Source organism: Culex pipiens, chromosome 2 (assembly GCF_016801865.2).
Source record: "Culex pipiens pallens isolate TS chromosome 2, TS_CPP_V2, whole genome shotgun sequence".
NCBI lineage: Eukaryota > Metazoa > Arthropoda > Insecta > Diptera > Culicidae > Culex > Culex pipiens.
In genome coordinates this window covers 60,506,846-60,526,750 of record NC_068938.1, presented here as the reverse complement: position 1 = coordinate 60,526,750, position 19,905 = coordinate 60,506,846, and the positions used below count along the sequence as shown (strand labels likewise).

General features: G+C 35.6%; 1 protein-coding gene across 1 annotated transcript in view; it reads left to right on the top strand.

Moving 5' to 3' along the window:
- LOC120413612 (UPF0047 protein YjbQ) overlaps positions 1–19,905 on the top strand; it is an 87,562-nt gene that overhangs the window by 53,823 nt on the left and 13,834 nt on the right. Inside the window, exon 3 of the mRNA XM_039574516.2 lies at positions 16,124–16,178. Within this exon, the coding sequence (XP_039430450.1) occupies positions 16,124–16,178 (55 nt within the window). The remainder of the gene's footprint in view (positions 1–16,123; positions 16,179–19,905) is intronic.

The following is a 19,905-nucleotide window of genomic DNA, read 5'->3' as shown; positions in this document are numbered from 1 at the left end:
TCCCGAAACCGCCCGGATCGAAATAAACGCACACCCCCGACGCACACCGTTCAAATTCTCCAACGCAACTCCCAGCTGCGTGTAAAAGGCCTGGGTGTAAAATAAACTTTGCATTATTTTATGAAATTATGTGTAATATTACACCCTGAAATATGTAGTCCATCAGTATGGGAAACCTACTTAACCGAAATGTCAAGCTCATATATGCGTTTATCCTTACAGCTATTCATCGGTCTGATGGCCGAGTGGGCTAAGGCGCCAGTCCTTACTGTTGGTGCTGGGTTTGAATCCCGTCGGTTGCAACTTTTTTTTTGTGTTTGCAAAAGTTGTACATGCAGTGTGTAATATTAAGTGTTTATTTTGACGAAGGTGATGTGCATGCTTTTGCATGCGATTTTACCATCGGATTTTTTGCTGTGTATATATAGTATCTGTTCCCAGTTGCTTCAAAAATTAATATTATCAGAAATAATTCTGATAATCTGATTAATTATATATAAATTTGTTAATTTTTTTCAGAGCATTTAAAAAAAACAGTTTCACAAATTTAAGAAAATGTATACTTCAACTTGAATTTCGGGAATTCCCGGGAAACGGGGAATATTTTTTTCGGGAAATCTCGGGAATTCCCGGGACGGGAAATTGGACGCTCTAAGCGGGAACTATGATATAACGATTGAGCTTACATTTATTTGGCATACATTTTATTCAAAATTTAATACTCTAAACTCTGATTTGACTTCGAACCTTGGATATGGTTACCTTCGACATTTTATTTCCTTGTTTTTGGCCCTTCAAAATAAATAATATTATTAGATTAATATTAATATTACTATAAAACTGAAATAAATAAATAAAAATAATTATTCGGACAAAGTTGTCTCGATAAATCAGGGGGCAAAAAAAAATGTTCAATGGAAATTAAATCAACTGAAATCACTTTAGAACGCATTCCCCTGCGTGTATAATCATTTTTGGCATGGGTGCAGCATGGATAATTAAAAAATCATTTGAATTTAGTTGAATTTTCGATGTACAAAACCGCAAAAAGTTTTTTATTTGTAAAACTGAGTTTTTTATTCGTAAATATTCATTGAAATGTTGAAATGCTGGGTGTTAATTACTTTCTTTTGTAACCTGAAAAAATATAATCGGTTCAAATGGCGGAGAGAGTTATGGTTAATGAAAAAAAGGTATAAGGCCAAACTAAAACATACAGTATGTAAAAAAGGATTTATTCCCCTTGAGCACTATGCACATTTTGTAACGAAACATGTAAACAATTTAAAATTTTACAGAAACCTAGTACTACGTTTTGTTCAGAAACTCATGCCAAACATTTTGCCACAAAAAGCTCATGAAAAGATGATTTATATAAAAAATTATATAACAAATACTATTACAAAAATAAAAAGAAAGGTGTTTGTACACTAGGATGTAACAAAAATGACTTTTTGGCGGGCATTCAAGGGTTTGTTCCCGTGGGCATACTAAGCTCAAATCCAAAATATGAGCTTGATTGGACGTAACAGGAGCTGGCGCTCCGCCCTTCAATTTTAAATGGGATTTAACCCGTAAAAAAAGAATTTTTCAAAAATGTCACTTTTTGAGGCATTTTTGCCACCAATGCGTTTACCAAAAACATCACTGGCGTGTAGGCCAGATCCTTGCGCATCTTTTGGTATATATAACATTGACTTTTGGAGCACCCTGGAGCTCGGTACAGGCCTTCAAAGTTTGGCATTTTTTCGAAAAATCGGTCCCGGCAAAAAAGATATGCGTCGCGCCTCGCGACGCCCTAGACGCCATTTGATTTTGCCGGAGCCGATTTTTCGAAAAAATGCCAAACTTTGAAGGCCTGTACCGAGCTCCAGGGTGCTCCAATTGTCAATGTTATATATACCAAAAGATGCGAAAGGATCTGGCCTACACGCCAGTGATGTTTTTGGTAACCGCATTGGTAGCCAAAATGCCTCAAAAAGTGACATTTTTGAAAAATTCTTTTTTTACGGGTTAAATCCCATTTAAAATTGAAGGGCGGAGCGCCAGCTCCTGTTACGTCCAATCAAGCTCATATTTTGGATTTAAGCTTAGTATGCCCACGGGAACAAACCCTTGAATGCCCGCCAAAAAGTCATTTTTGTTACACTCTATTGTACACCTTTCGAAAAATTAACATAAATAAAGTCATTTGTTTACAAATCAACATAAATCCAGTCTCCCAACTCCAAATAGGCATCTTTGACTGATTAAAAAATTAATTGTGATTGAATATAAAGTTTACTAAATTCTTTTAAAAGTTTATATAACTCTGGAAATTTTGGAGTGGGTATAACACCGTTTTGGGGGTCTTTGTAACGATAGAATAGATTTTCGTTGGAATTTCGTACCAACCCGGAATTACCTCGTCGAAAAATCCGCCGGCATCCGAACCGGTCCACGATTCACAAGTCAACCTGTGTGGCATCGGAAAGGGCATGAAATTTCCGATCTTTTGATACCCAGACATCTAGGCTTTCTATAAAACCCACGTTTTTAAATACCTGAGCAAATAGTAAATTTGATCCACGAGAACAAAAATTACGAAAGTCCATACATTTTTGGCAGATTGCTCAAACGAAACCATAACAACGTTTTTACCTAGGTATTTAAAAACATGGGTTTTATAGAAAACCTAGATGTCTGCCCCCTCCATTTAAATAAATCTATAATCATTTGAATTCGCTTGAAAATTTAAATTCATTGAAATTATCAAGTTTTCTTTTTTTTTTAACCCGCAAAGATTTGTTCATATTTGAGGCGTCAAAAATACACAAAAAACTGTTATTTATGGTTTAAAATTCCTAATTCATGAACTCACATTTGCATAATATTTAAGTGTCTTTTGATGGCATATAAATATGCATTTTCAACTCGTCGTTTTTGGAAGGTTGCAATATTAAAATTACACTACACTTTTTACAAAAAAAAAAAGATTCTGCTATAAAATTAATGTTCATCCAGAATTGGGCATCGGCATACGAGAGGATAAAGATGTAATAAAATGGTACTGTGAATGGACGGAAGGGATAAATCCCAAAATTAACGAGAGTACATAACTCGTGGGTTCATTTTCCAAAAAGTTCACCCTTAAAAAAAGTGTCGTGACCGAGTCTCGAACCCAAGACCTTCGGCATATCGAAACGCTTATCGGCCACCATGATTCAGTGAATAATTGGCGGTCATTTGTCCATATAAGTCACTCAATGGGATGAACTGTTTCAATGAACGATTAAACACGATTCGTATACTCTCGCAAAATAGAATTATCATCTCGTTTCTTTTCGGAAGAACTATCCGTTTGGTCTTTAGCTTTGGGTGTATGTAGTATTATATTTTTGAACTACCCATGGGAACGATGATTTGTTGCAGACTGGATTTCGTCATGTATACGTAGTGTATTGGATACCCCATTATGTTATTCGAAATGTAACAACCAAAACGATAAATATGTCATAACTCTTTTGAAAAGAACTGGTCATTAGCGAATCGACCTTCTTCGAGTAGTTGTATTATTTAATCTCGGCTTTTCAAAATTAACGCAATCTATGAATTTAAAGTAATTATTTTGCTTTTCATTTCAAGGTTAGTTTGCATAATTTATCCTGTCTTTCATCAGCATAAATCAACTGCCAGTCTTTTTTTCAAACTCATTCAAAACTATCAGTTATCAATGCTACCATTCGGTCAAAACATAGCATTGATCGGATGAACGACAACGGATATGTTTGATTTGACATGGCTCAGTCAGTTCTAAACGAACCAGCAACCTCGGCCGACGTTTCGGCCTTCAATCCATCTTGCTTCAATCACCACGCTATCGGGTGCTATCGATTTCGGCTTCTTTCAAGTTTTTTTTTTCAATAGCTCTTAATTAGCTTTGTAGTTTGCAAAAAGTGCACTCGGTGCGCACCTTAGAGTCGGGTTGGAGTAAAGAAGGAGGCAAAATAAATAAGTGCGCTGTTATCGCGGATTGAACAGACACTTTCGTTGATGCTCGTTTATGGCGGCTATTTTGCACTTGAGTTGCCGGGAAGATTTATTGATAATGTTCGCTATTTTTGCGCAACGTTTTTTTCTGTTTTATTTATGCTCCAACTCAATTTCCGAAGGTATTAGAAAATAGTAGTAATACAACATGTGTATAAATTGACAGTTTACCCCACCCCCGTTACAAGGAGTCTGTTGTGTGCGGGTCAGCTATGGCTGTACACATTCGCTCTGCATCGATTCCGTGGCTGGCTCGAGTGGATGTGATGGGCGCCCCGTAAAGCTCTCTAGTTGTTTGCTTCCAACTTCACCTGAATGCCGTTTGCCGTTTATGTTGCACGTCAAAACTATCAATTCCGGCATACATTTTCCTCGTGGCCCACATTTTCAATTCATAAATAAACTACACAATCGACTAGGACTAGGAGTATCCTTCCACCCCACCACCCTTCCCCCTTCTCACTCTCTCTTTATTTAGCTATTTGTAAGGCAAAACTATCGGGCTGTGAGTATGCTCTTGAAATGGGTTCGCTTCAATGCACATACATACACACACACAAAAAAAAAATGGAAACCAAAACGACAACAACAACAACACCGGCAACATGGGATTGGTCCTTTTGACGGCCTCCTCCGGCTATGTTAGGAGGACGTGAAGGCCGCGCCTCGCCGCCCTTTCGATGGTTATGCTTTTTCTTTGTAATGCTACACGTGGCTGGTTGTGTGGGATGGTGGCAGTAAATGTAACGTGCATCTTCAAGTGGACACTCGTTAGCTGGATTTTGGATGCACAGAGTGTGTTGCTTTGCTACTGAATTTTTAGCGACTTCTTTACATTTCTCGTTTCTTGCCATCTAAGAACCCGCTTGAAATACTTCAAAGTAAGAGCATGATAAAAAATCACCCCAAATTTGCGATAGACATACACTCTAATGGCAAACATCGTAAATCCTGATGATGCACGATCGATGCTGAGCCCGACTCAATACACATTTCTCAATGAAGTACCCCCCAAGAGATACGAGTTGGCCGCGGCGCCCGGGTCTCTTCAAACATTCTCTACCTAGGTCTATGGGATGGTCTGCGGAAAACCCCGGTGTCGTTCGGCTAGTGTCTGTATGTGTGTTTGTACACTACTGTACATGCTCCGAGCTGGTGGCAGCATTTTTGGCATCGTGAATTTGAAATGAAGAAAGCAGCAGCAGCAGCAGCACATCCGCATCAACATTGTGCGGTCCTGCCTCCTTATGTCGGGTTTGGACGCGACAGGGCCAACCTGTGCTAGTGGTGGCATCGGAGTAGACACCAGGTAGGCCAAAGCCGCAGCACTCGTAGACGGTGAGTGATGAGCTTCTGGCTGGTGTTGCTGCCTTCACGTCCGTCGCTTTTACAGCATAGATTACAGGAATTTATGGACAGGTGGGTGCAGCATGTGGAGCAGTAGATCCGCGAGAAATAGTCGTGTGGGGCGGTCGATTTATGGGAGAGGTAGAGCACCCTTCAATTGGTTCATGTGAGTCGCTGTTACTGGGAGCGTAAAGATTCTGAGAAATGTTTTGTCCTAAAATCTTAGTTAATTGCAAATATAATTTTGATAATTGTATAATAAATTCATTTGATCTAAATGAGATAAAATTGATTTGTTTTAAATCCAGATAAAACCAAGCAATAAAACCAAATGTCACTAAACTTACGACATCGCGCCAACTTTATGATGGGTGACACATCAGTGTAGGGATCACAGCCAATAGAAAACTGATACACAAAATCAACCGAATAGATAAACAAGATTAGATCGGGTATCATCGATATGCGGAACAACGCAACCAGTACAACTTCTTCGCCATCAAGAAGCAAAAGGATAGATTTCAGGTGACAAAAAAGGCTCTTTTGGTTTCCGTGGATGAAAAGAGGAGTGGAAGGGGTGTGTCCCTTTCCTTCGGTCAAGTCGCGTTCCGGGTCATATTTCCGTTGGTTAGTGGTGAAGAACTGCTAGTTGATTCCTTTTTTTACATTGACGGGAAAAAATAACCCTCTATTGCCCTAATGTTTTCTTTTTGGTTTGTTTCCCTCGAAGGTCATAGAAGATCATTTTGAGCAACTAAATACTAGTTTTCATAGTGTTCTAACGAATTTACGATCCCATCTCGTCTTCAGGCGTGGTTGGGTTTCACAAGGTTTGTTTTTAAACTTTGTAAGCTGAGCAATTCTCTGAGATTTTGGTCATTTGATTTTTTTTTGTATTTTTTAATCAGGCTGAAACTTTGTTGGTGCCTTTGGTATGCCCAAAGAAGCGATTTTGCATAATTAGTTTGTTCATAATTGGCAGCAGTCCATACAAAAATGATGCATGAAAATTCAAAAATTTGTAACTTTTGAAGGAATTTTTGATCGATTTGGTGTCTTCGGCAAAGTTGTAGGTATGGATAAGGACTACACTGAAAAAAATGATACACGGTAAATAAAATTTGGTGATAATTCATCTTTTTGTCTGTAAAACTTGATTTGCAAAAAAACACAATAGAGGGACATTAAATCCCAACTTTTCAGAAATTTACAGGTTGTGCTAAAAATCTTTGACCGAGTTATGAATTTTGGAATCAATACTGATTTTTTAAAAAAATCGAAATGTTTGTCGCAAAAAAGGCGTAATATTGAATGTTTTGCCCTTTTGAAATGTTAGTCTTGATTTAATTTTTTTGAAAATATTGGTTTCGAAAAGATCGGAAAATTTCATGAATGTTTCATATTTTAACATTGTAAATCGGACCATTAGTTACTGAGAAATCGATGATAGAAAATTTCCTGTGTTTAAACCTTTGCATTAACGTAAATTTTCATGTTTTTAAACCCTTGCATTAACGTAAATTTTTCTGTATTTAAACCTTTGCGTGACAATATCTCAGCAACTAAAGGTCGCATCAACAAAAATAAAAAAATAAAAATAAAAACAAAATATAGAGAATTTTCTCAGCTTTTCAAAAATATGTTTTCCAAAGGTGGGCAAACATGTGCACCAATTTAAAAAATGAAAAACTGCGACTATTGTCAAAAAAGCTAAGCTAATTCTCATCATTTTGCCGTTTTCCGCTATTAAATCAACAATTTCATATTATCAACCATGAAGAGTTGCTTGCTCACTTTGATTTGAGCTATTTATTATTTGGAACGTTCAAAAACACTTTATTCAAGCTGTTATTTATGAGCAAAGAGCTGATAGGCCGATAATAGAAATAGGCTGAGAAAGGGTATAGTTCCCCTACTTTTTGATTTCAAATTTGATTTTACATCGAAAAATGAAGTTGAAAAAAATTTGGCGACCAATACTTCGATTTTTTTGAAAAAATCAGTATTGATTCAAAAATTTATAGCTTGTTCAAATATTTTTTGCACAGCCTGGAAATTTCTGAAAATTTGGCATTTGATGTACCCTAAAACATATCCAAAATAAATAAAAATTTTTTTTTTTGCAAATTAAGTTTTAGTGACAAAAATTTAAATAAAAATCATAAATTTTTTACAGTGTATCATTTTTTTCAGTGAAGGACTACACTGAAAAAAAGATACACGGTATAAAAATTGATGATTTTTATTTAATTTTTTGTCACTAAAACTTGATTTGCAAAAAAAACAATCCGAGGTCCTTTTTTATGTCTCGAAACGGAGGGGCGGTACGACCCATAATTTTTTTGAACATGCAAAAATAGACATGTTTTTCAATAGTTTGCAGCCTAGAAAGGTGATGAGATGGAAATTTGGTGTCAAAGGGATTTTTAGGTAAAATCAGACGCCTAATTTGATGGCGTACTCAAAATTCCCAAAAAAAAAACGTTATTTTCATCGAAAAAAAAAATATGTTTTAAAAACTCTGCCATTTGCCGTCACTTGACAGTAAACATGTTTGGAACATATCATTTTATGGTAATTTTCATGTACTCTGCAAATCTACGTTAACCCAAAAGGATCATTTTTTTTAAATTTAGAACAAAATTATTTATTTTTAAAATTCGTGTTTTTTCTTACTTTGCAGGGTTGTTTTTTAGAGTTTAGCAATGTTGTTATATACAAACATAAGGGGTTTGCTTATAACTATCACAAGTTATCGCGATTTTACGGAAAAAAGAGGTTGAAAACACGTCTTTTTTCGCATGTTCAAAAATGGAAGGGGTCGTACCGCCCCTCCGTCTCGAGATATCAAAAAACGGACCTCAGTTTCATGACCAAAAGCTATCCATTAGAACAAAGTTTCTAGCACTTCGAAGAGGGGTCGTGGCAACTTTTCCCAATTTCGTGTAAGTTGGCGGAGAATTACCCATTGTGAATAATCATGCTTTTCTGACAACATTAAACAAAGAAAACGAAGAAAAAAATAATAATATAATATCATTGTAAAAAAAACTCAACACTTCATTTGAAAAAGGCACAATTTTGCATTATAAACCAAATATTGAGGGAGTCACTTTGAATAAGTTATCACTGTGAAGCGATTGTTTGGCAACACTTTGGTTACAAATAACATGAAATGGAATGACATCTATCCAATCTTGGCACCCGTTTTTTTTTTCTAGGAAAGCAAAAAACGTCCATCTCCAGCACACTAATCAATTGGAAAACCACAACCCCCGCCAAACCAATGCCAACTTTTGTTACGGGGCTACGATTCCAATGCCATGCTCCCAATAATGCAGAAAGTAGTAATTGATAGTTGCATCTGGTTGATGATGGCGATACTTTTTGCCTTCCTCACCTAAATGAGGAAAGGCTTTAAAATCACTCGAAAAATGAACTTCTTTATTCCACCTCGTAGACCCACCTTCACGTATACCTATCGACTCAGAATCAAATTCTGAACAAATATCTGTGCGTGTGTCTGGATGTGAGTCCGTGCACCGAAAAATATGCACACAATTATCTCCGGACTGGCTGAACCGATTTGGACCGTTTTGGTCTCATTCGATTCGTCTTGAGGTTCCACAAGACCCTAGTTAATATTATGAAGTTTAGAAAAGTATTTCAAAAGTTATGCTAAAAAACGATTTTAGCTAAACTTTGGAAGATAGTAAAAAGGGTGGTTTTTGTAAGAAACCCCTGCATGCTATATATTGTTAGAAAGGTATTTGAAAGACCTTTCCAATGCGTTTAAAAGATTGAAAATCTGACAATTCCATCCACAGTTATTAGCAGTTAAGTGTTATTTATGCACTTTTTGGAGGCCGGATCTCAAATATTTTGATGAAAACGTTGTCCGGATCTATCATGCAACCCATCGTTGAATAGGTAATAAGACCTAATAAGACCCTATCAAAAGTTATGAGCACTTAACTGTTCATTATCCACCTTTTTGAAGCCGAATCTCAGAAATTTTGATGAAAATTATGTCCTTATCAATCGTGCGACCCATCGTTGGATGTGTAATCAAACGACCTTTCCAATGAGTGCAATCGGATGAAAATCTGATAACCCTATCAAGAGTATATTAATGTGAGGAAGGCACCAACCACCTTAAGGTGGATTAAGCAATGATTTTTAAATTAAATGCTTATTAGTTTGCAGCATTAAAGCATCACGATTTTGATTGCGTTAGTGAGTTTGATAGTGTGTGAGTGGCCGACAGCGAAATTATGAGCAAGTATAGTTAGTATCAGACTTGGATTATGTTGATACAGCTTAACTCAGGGCCGAGTGTTAAGTACTGTTAGCCCTCTTGCTACTCCATTAACGAAAATGGCCGAAAACCTGGCGGCAAATTCCTAGGTCATTGGGCATTGTCCGGCTTCGCATAAACAAAGTTAGAATCGGGTCCTCGACCTATTTTTAAACTTCCTATACCGTTATGCAAAACAGGGATCATCACGTATTTATCGATTATTGCAAAGTATGCGAATTTTGATAGTTTAATTTTGGATGATTCGCACCCAATTTCCTGAAAATCCTGTAGTCATACTTTCAGCAGCTTACCCAAACATCCCATTTTTGTCATTTTCTTTTTAATTGAAAATTCCCCTGCTTCGAAACAATGTGAAATTTCATTTTGAAATAAGTGTCATTCACTTTATAGCTATTTTGCGTGTCGCGGTCACTGAAATCAATTAGCGACTTTCCACAATTGCTTAAGCGTTCGCTAAGTACCATAAATTTTCCGGTCCATATAGCCTTCTGTCAAGGGAACGGGAAATGTATTGCCCCGAGGCTCCCTCAACCACTTCCATTAATCACCTGTTGTTGCAAGTGCTGATTAGTTGACAGAAAAAGAAGCAGCAGCAGAAGCAGTGCTGGAGAAAAAAAAAAACAATACAAACCACTTCTGCTCGTTATTCACCTCTATTCGCCCATAAGTTGCTAAAGGAGACCAAGTCTCGGCGAGTTGGCCGTTTTTGTTGTTGTTGTTGTTTTTGCTTCACGACACAAAAAAGTGTGGAAGCCGGCAACGACGACGGTGGCAAACGGTTGACACATCCTTCGAATGCTGCCGACCGCCATTATGGCACGAATAAGGAAAGCAAGCTGTTTCCGGCGTTTCTTGGGTGTCGGGTTGTGTCGCCGAATGCAACAACAACAGCAGTGCAAGCAGTGTTCTTTGCTGTGTTGAAGAAATGTGACGCGGAACTTTATGCCAATCGGTGGAAAATTTAAATGACTATTAATTTATTTTAACATGCTAGTTGGCATAATCGCATGCAGTTCAACCTGATAATTTCTGGTTGGGTGTAGTAGGCATTTCTTTATTTGTTCTTACAGTTGACCACCAAGTGTAGTCGTGTCTTGGACATTTGTGGGAACATGAGGTCGCTGAACATAAGGTTGATGTTTCTTTGAATTTTTGTTAATCGAAACATCTCTGATCGAGGCTTCGGATAATTGAGTTTGGACTGTATAAGCTATATTAATCATTAATTTTTCCATACAAGTCTCCATACTGAACTGCTATGAAAATATTGGAAATCCTGTATCTCGAGAAAGAGTTATAAAGTTGGGGACATTATTTTGTTAACGTTTTACTACAAAAAAAACTACATGCCAACTTTAACCAAAAGTCTATTAAGGACGACGGACGAATATCAAATATCAAGAAAATAACTTAGTTGGAATAGAAAAATGTAACCTAAAATTAAATTTCCAGTAATTCTAGGCTACATTTGTTTTTTGTTATTTTCGTAGTTTTCGATATGGTTTTCCTATATTTATAATTGTTTAGTCACATAAAAACTGCAGAACATTATGCTGTATTTAGTAAAACGAATAATTCTATGTTACAACTACTCTTTAAAAGTCCTTTCAAGTGCTCAAATTTTGAGTTATGACAAAATGACTTATATCTCGTGTACATTAAGTGCTAAAAATGTCATGTATTCGACATACTTTAATGAAATTTTGTCCTCTGAGCAACTCTCTACGAAATCGGCCATCTTCGATCATTTTTATTTTTTGTATTTTTTTTTATTTGGCTCAAACTTTGTGGGGGCCTTCTCTATGACCAAAGAAGCTTTTTTGTGTCATTGGTTCACCCATACAAGCCTCTATACAATTTTGGCTGCTTTCCATACAAAAATGGGACGTAAACATTCAATCAGCTGTAACTTTTTGATTTTTTTTTTGAAAAGTTAGAAGGTCGAGAAGGAATTTTCTTATCGATTTGGTGTCTTCAACAATGTTGTAGGTTATGATTTGAACTATTAAGAAAAAATACTCATTTTTAAATAACTTTTTATCACAAAATCTAAATTTTGCAAAAATATATCCCCTTCGATTTTTTTATTTTTTTGTATTTTTCAGAAGTCAAAAAGTGCCAACTTTTAAGTTATAGTGCATGTGCATCATTTTTGACTGTGTTTTTTTACTAACATTTCCTATATTTTAAGTAAAAAAAAAAGAATGCAGTATTTTTGTAGTGTCTCAAACTATGCCCCTAGGCATTTTTTTACAATTTATATGATAATGGTGCCATTCTGGAGTCGAAAATGTAAAAAAAAACATGCCAAAAATTTAAAAAGTGACTGAAAAAAAACATTAAAAACGTTACTTAATCCACCTTTAGGTGGTTGGTGCCTTCCTCACATTCATAAAGTAAAGACACTACACATCTTCAAAAAAGTGTATAAATAACACTTATTTTTTTATCAAATTATCTGAGATCCGGCCTCAAAAAAGTGTATCGAAAACACAAAAGTACTTATAACTTTTGATAGGGTTGTCAGATCTTCAATCTTTTGGGCTTGTTGGAAAGGTCTTTTGATTACCTATCCAATGGGTCGCATGATAGATCCGGACAAAATTTTCATCTAAATATATGAGATCCGGCTTCAAAAAAGTCTATAAATAACACTTAAGTGCTCATAACTTTTGATGGGGTTGTCGGATCTTCAAAATTTTTAACGCATGACGGGTTTTCTTACAAAAACCACCCTTTTTACAATCTTCCGAGGTTTAGCTAAAATCGTTTTTTAGCATAACTTTTGAAATACTTTTCTAAACTTCATAATATTAACTAGGGTCTTGTGGGACCCCAAGACGGATCGAATGAGACCAAAACGGTCCAAATCGGTTCAGCCAGTCCGGAGATAATTGTGTGCATATTTTTCGGTGCACGGACTCACATCCAGACACACGCACAGACATTTGTTCAGAATTTGATTCTGAGTCGATAAGTATACGTGAAGGTGGGTCTATGAGGTCAAATAAAGAAGTTAATTTTTCGAGTGATTTTAAAGCCTTTCCTCATAGAGGTGAGGAAGGCAAAAATAGAAAGGCAAAATATAATGATAGGAGGTGGTAGAATAAGTCAAATACTACACGCAGAAAAATATTTTGTAGAATCAGCCTGTACGAGGTTCGATTCAACAAATTTTTTGTTGAATATAATCAACGCAGATTTTGCGTTGAAACAAACCTTGATTTTCTCAATTCCACAAAAATCTTTTGTTGTTTTGAAAAAGTTGCTTTGACGTTTAGCGTTGATTCAACAAAAATCTTCATTTTCAAATCAGCAAAACGTTTTGTTGATTCAAATATGCCTTATTTTTCTGCGTGTACAAAAAAAACAAACACAAGCTAAACAAGATAAATGCAAATTAAAATACTAAAAATAAAACAAGAATAACATTAAACAAGAGTAGTAAAGAGGAACAAAAGTTGCTCAAAATGACTGAACATGGGACAAATAAAAACGTTCGAAAAAAATTTGGCCAGTAGAGGGTTGAGTGCACCGGTTTTGAGTTACAAAAGAGTTTTTGAGATATCTTGGAAACCATTGATCAGATTTGCAATGATAACCCTCTAAGGCCCATGGATAGTCCAGAGAATCACTCATTTTTAACTTTAAAATAAAAAATTTAATAGTATAGCAAATAGAAAGAAATGAAAATTTACTCTAAAAAATAGATTCTTAAGCATTAACCATTAGTCCTCACTTGTTGATCACATTTTCTATGTAAAAATTAATATTTCGTTGAATGTTCTTATATGCTATTTTAAAAACATTTTCATTGTTTTAAAATTTCATCTAACTATTCAAAAAGGCAAGATATTAAATTTTCAAGCTTCTTAAACATTTTCAAACATAGATCTAGGGTTTTTTTTTCTAAAAAAAATCCATTAAAGAGCACTCAGCTTTGACTCAACTAGAAAAATCTAAACGTAGAAATATGTACCCTCCCTGCAAAGGCTCATGAATTGATCTCAGTTGAAAGGTTCTGCAAATCTCTGAATTGCAAATGTAACATTCTGGAGCAGAACTGCTAAATTCTAATAAAAACACAAATTTAATTGAATTAAACATTTTCAAATTGTATAAATTTTCCCTAAATTTTCCTAACCATAGTCAACATCTTTGCTGAAGGCACGAAATCGATAAGAAAAATTCTTGTGTAGAAATAGCTGTTCTAATATAATATTATTTTCATGGCACATTTGTATGGAAAACCTCAGCTGTTCTCATGCTCACACTCAAACAAATCAGGATTAAAAAATATTCCCATTAATATATCATTTTGAATGAAAACCCTTTAACAGTTGTATATTAGGGTGGGTACGTTTTTTTCCTAAAGATCTCGGATCAAGTATTAGTATGGTTCCCCTTGTAGGGCATGCCCATAGGGACTTTCATGCCAAATATCAGCTCATTTGGTTGTAAACTGGCAGCGCGCATCAGGGTTAAAGTTTACATGGAAATTACTATGGGAAATTGGAACTTTTTGTTCAAACGCTCCTACAGGTCTGGGAAAATCACGTGCCAGATTCTGGTATGGTCAGGCCTATGGGGAATGGTCTGGAGAACACTTTTCCCGAAGAGAGCATATGGATTCGTTGTCCCTAGACCTGGCGCATCGGCAAACAATCCGATGTCTCCGGAATCAACGGTTTTCCCTCAAAAAGCATCAAATTTTCCTTAGCATGCTATGAAAGCTTGATGGACACCGCGACGCCATATGTCAGACAGCTACCGCGTGGGTGAGAAACGGCTGGAATATTTAATTGCAAACCTTCTTTTAACTAGAAAATGATCATTTCGAGTAATCCTGATATTATTTAGTCGAATTCAAAATCTGTCTGACATATGGCGTCGCGGTGTCCATCAAGCTTTCATAGCATGCTAAGGAAAATTTGATGCTTTTTGAGGGAAAACCGTTGATTCCGGAGACATCTGATTGTTTGCCGATGCGCCAGGTCTAGGGACAACGAATCCATATGCTCTCTTGGGGAAAAGTGTTCTCCAGACCATTCCCCATAGGCCTGACCATACCAGAAGTTGGCACGTGATTTTCCCAGACCTGTAGGAGCGTTTGAACAAAAAGTTCCAATTTCCCATAGTAATTCCCATGTAAACTTTAACCCTGATGCGCGCAGCCAGTTTACAACCAAATGAGCTGATATTTGGCATGAAAGTCCCTATGGGCATGCCCTACAAGGGGAACCATACTAAAATTTGATCCGAGAACTTTTTGAAAAACGTACCCACCCTATTGTATAATTTATTTATTTTTCGTACATTTTTCCATACCATTTGCAAATGAGCCACATCAATTTTTATTCCAATTTCTTGGAATATTTTTGAAAAAAAAAGTACGCTGCAGTTCTTCTTTCCGAATCTTTTGTATCGGTTCGTCAAAGTCGTATGTCTCCGCCACGCTCGCTGTCAATTGCAGGTTGTAAAGTTAATGTCTATAAAAGTGTAACAAGCGTACTTACACCCTTGAAACAATCCACAAACACGATTGCATGTCGAACGGGGGTAAAAATTTGCATTTCTACAATTTCCCCCTGCCGAGTTGTGTTGGGTTGTATCGTTTTAAAGCCTTAAAGTCTACGGTCAACCTGTACCGTAAAGGTACTTCGTATATACCCCATACAATACTCGCACAAATTGGCGCGAAGTAATGCACTCTGAATGTTTTGTGTTGTTGGGTATCCAGTTTACGTGGTGCATCTTATTGCACTGGCAAATAGACTTCCCTAAACATGACTGGATCGATGTTTGTTGTGAAGGAAGTTGTTCATACCTTGGCATTGCTCAGCCAGTTATCTTCCTCTTCATTTGGATTATTTGATATTCAGCGCACTTCAGCAGTCGAGCGGATGTATGTGGCGGGCGAATGTTTACATTAAACTTATATTGCGTTACTAATTAACACATTAACAAAATGAAAGTGACTAGTGGCTGCCACTCTTGGGGCTGCTGCTGGCACCCTCTTTAGTGAGGTATGCTAGTGCTATATTGCATTTTCCATGCGATAAATTTCGCTTTCTGTATTCATACGGTGCTTCTTCTTCAAGTTTTTTTGTTGCGGTAAATTGCATACTGTTAACGATGTTCACTGGCCAAGTTAACAGCGCCAAACACACTTCCAACATTACTGATAACAGGCTGGGCGAAACACTGTGAAAACATGATCGACTGACGACGATCACCTTTCGGAGGGGAGATCTTCAGGGTGATAATGACTAGTTGTCACGTTTTTATCACACTTAAAGCATAATTGTTTTTTATTTACTTAGACTATCGAAGCGTTCATTAAATTTCTACATATCATGTTATAATAACTTGTTTACTTTCAAAATCATCCTCTAATTAATTTATTTTCCTATCTACTCCTTACAGTTTTACACACGTCAGCTAGTTTAGCGTTAAATGAAAGCTGGGACCCAGACGTACGGTAAGTTGACGCAATGTTCATAGATCGTTCAAATATTTTCGTAATCAAGCTTGATTTCCTAATAGAAACGCCTCACGTTTAGTATACAAATTATTGAAAATCTTCAAAAACGATATCTCAACTATTCATTCCAAATAGAACCGAGACCTCTGTAAACCATTGCCGTGGAAATAAAATTCATCAATTTTAGAACAGCAGACTGAATAGATTTTCTGATCGATTTTGTGTCTTCAGCAAGTTTGTAGGCACTTGCAAGGAATTTTCAGAAAAAATAGTTACAATAAAAAAAAAACTATTTCCATACTCATATTGTTGCACACAAAAAAAAAAAAATAATAGCGTAAAATAATCATTTTTTGATGTGAAAACATGCCATCTTTTGAGCTAAGTTAGTCCAAATTCTTTTGGCAGTATTGCCAATTTAAAAAAAATCATGATTTTGAAAATGAAATGCAAGTGCAATCGAAATTTATTTTACAGAAATTTAAATATCGTGAACCGTTTTAAAGTTATAGCCACCACAAAAAGTTTTTTACCTCAAGAAGTCATGTTTCAGCTTGACCACCTGTATAAATATTTTTTATGAATAGATATGAAAATTGTGTATGAATTTACCGGAAAGACATTGAAGTTGTGACTGAGCAATTCCAGCCCAAAACAGCAATTTTTTAGGTACTTTTTTCTCGACCCTCTCCGATTTCAATGAAACTTTGTAGACATGTTATCCTAGGCCTATAAAAGCCATTTTTGTGTTTATGGAGCCAGTTACACTCGATAATGACATTTGGGAAGGGTTTTAAATATTTTTGTGTTTCGTAATTTAAATATTGCTGTATCTCGAAGCCGTTGCATCGTATCAAAAAGTGGTCAAAGACAAACTTGTACGAAATTTGACGGGCTTTCCGAAAAAAAATACACCGAAAGAAAAAAAAACACTCCACTTTTATGAGATTTTTTTAATTTTTAAGTTTAAAAGTCAAATTTAAAGGTGAGCCCACGATTTTTTTTCGTTCAAGTTTTTGTGAAAATAGCCTAAGATGTTAAAAAAAGACTCACGAAAAATGCAGGATGGAGCAACTCACCAAAAAATACAAAAATCATTTACTGAAACTATTTTCAAAAGTGCTCTAAACGTCAAAATTTTCAAAACCGAACACGAGAGTCGATTCTCCAGAAAATTTTACATAAAAGTCTCCATATTGACCATTGTCCTAAGTCCAATCCTTGTGAAGTTACAGCGGTTTTAAAAATAAAAATGTTGAAAAAATAGGGTTTTTGATGGTTTTTGGCAATTTCTATATGACAGACTTGATTTTTCAGTCTCGAAAATATTTTTACCGGAAAGCTCGTCCAATTTCCTATAAGTTTGTCTTTGACCCCATTTCAATTGGATGCATGGGCTTGCAGATATAGGGGAAAGTGGGGCAAGTGTAACAAACTAAGGAAATCCTCGTTAAAACCCATTAAAACGTTAAAACATCTGTCGGATTTTTTCATAATCACCTTATTTCAGGTCTTGACTAAGACTTTGACAGAACAAATTTTGAAAAAATCCTGTTTTTCAATGTTAAAAATTGATTTTAAAATTTCTGATTTTCCGTACGTTCTACTCAACTAGTGGGGCAAGACGAACAACCCGTTGGGGCAAGAGGAACGATGCATGAAACAACATGTTAATTTGCTAACAAGTGAACTGCTATCACTTTGAAACATCAGATTAGATTGTATTTAAAACGTTTCTTTCACTTTTAGGTTTAATAATAATATTTTACTAAAAATTTGATCGTTTTTACGAAAACAAATTATTGCTTAGATGATAAATAGTAAATTTTCATAGTATCACTTTATTTTGTAGGAACTTTTTTTTAAACAATTGTTTATCAGTTTTTAAGAACTTTTTTGTATTTATTTCCCAATAAAATATGTTGTTGCAGAAATTCGTATTTTTTCCATACTAAAAATCCATATGGTACACTTGCCCCACCTGAACAAGATTTCTAAAAGCTCTCAACAAAAAAAAAACCAAAAGTTAAATCATACTTTCTAATAGGTGCAAATCATTGGTTGGAACACTACTGATCTAGGAAAAATAGGATTTTGATAAAATGAGCCTTAAAACGAACCGTAAGCCTTATTTTGTACTTTCCAAATATTATAAGAAAACAAAGGTTTTTAAAAAACTTCATTAAATCTTATGCTCCGTGGCGTTTACGTCGTTTTGGCGGTTACGTGGTAGTAGAATTAGTTAATTGCACTGCTAGCAACAATTCCTCATACTGGAAATAATCAAAATTGTAAAAATTACGGCCGTACGAGCGATTGTTCCTCTTGCCCCATATGGTCGTCTTGCCCCACCTTCCCCTAAGCTAATTTACTATCCAGGTTACTACACTACACTGAAAAAATATTATGTTTTCAGTCATAGGCAAAGTAATTAGCTTATATCTGTAAGCCCATACATCCAATTGAAATGTGGTCAAACACAAACTTATGGGAAATTTGACGAGCTTTCCGTTAAACATATTTTTTCGAGACTGAAAAATTAAGTCTGTCATATAGAAATTGCCAAAAACCATAAAGAAAACCTATTTTTTCAACATTTTTATTTTTAAAACCGCTGTAACTTCACAAGGATTGGACTTAGGACAATGGTTAATATTGAGACTTTTATGTAAAATTGTCTGGAGAATCGACTCTCGTGTTCGGTTTTTGAAAATTTTGACGTTTAGAGCACTTTTGAAAAAAAAAAACAGTTTCAGTAAATGATTTTTGTGTTTTTTTAGGTGAGTTGCTCCATCCTGCATTTTTCGTGAGTCTTTTTGTAATATTTTAGGCTATTTTCACAAAAATTTTGAACGAAAAAAAAAAACTTTTTGATACGATGCAACGGCTTCGAGATACAGCAATATTTAAATTACGAAACATAAAAATATTTAAAACACTTACGTCCTTCTCAAATGTCATTATCGAATGTATCTGGCTCCATATACACAAAAATTGCTTTTATAGGCCTAGGATAACATGTCTAATAAGTTTCATTGAAATCGGAGAGGGTCGAGTACAAAAATTGCATGAAGTGCAGACGTTTTTTATGTAAAAAAAATAAATAAATAAATCAAAGAACAATTCAAACTTGCGTGCTCTCGTTTTTTTTTTTTTTGTTCAAGGTCAAACATTAACCCTCTACAACCCAACCCCGCCTTTAAACGGGCTTCGATTTGAGAAATCGCCTAAAATCCTATGCCTATACGCTGTTTTTTACAATTTAAATGATAATGGAGCCATTTTAGAAAATGTGAAAAACAAGCAAAACATTGAAAAGTGAGTGTAAAAACATGAAAATTTAGATAGGCGAACTGTAAAGACGGGAGGTGGTAGAATAGGCCAACTACTACCAAAAACAAACACAAACTAAACAAGATAAATGTAAATTAAAATACTAAAATTGAAACAAGATAAACATACCATAGTTTTTCGTTGAACAAAAGTTGCTCAAAACGACTTCCTAAACAAAGGAAAAATAAAAAAAAATCGAAAAAAAATTGAGCATCAGAAGGTTGAATCGCGTTTTTCTCGGAACGTCAAAATGTGACGTTCGACAAGTTAGCATGACGGTGTCGATATTTCGATAGTTTAAGATACTGAAATGTCCGTAACAAAAATCTGGGTGCAAAAGCTCTGGTTAATGTACACCGTTAAAACGGTATACGCACTTCGGAAGGAACCG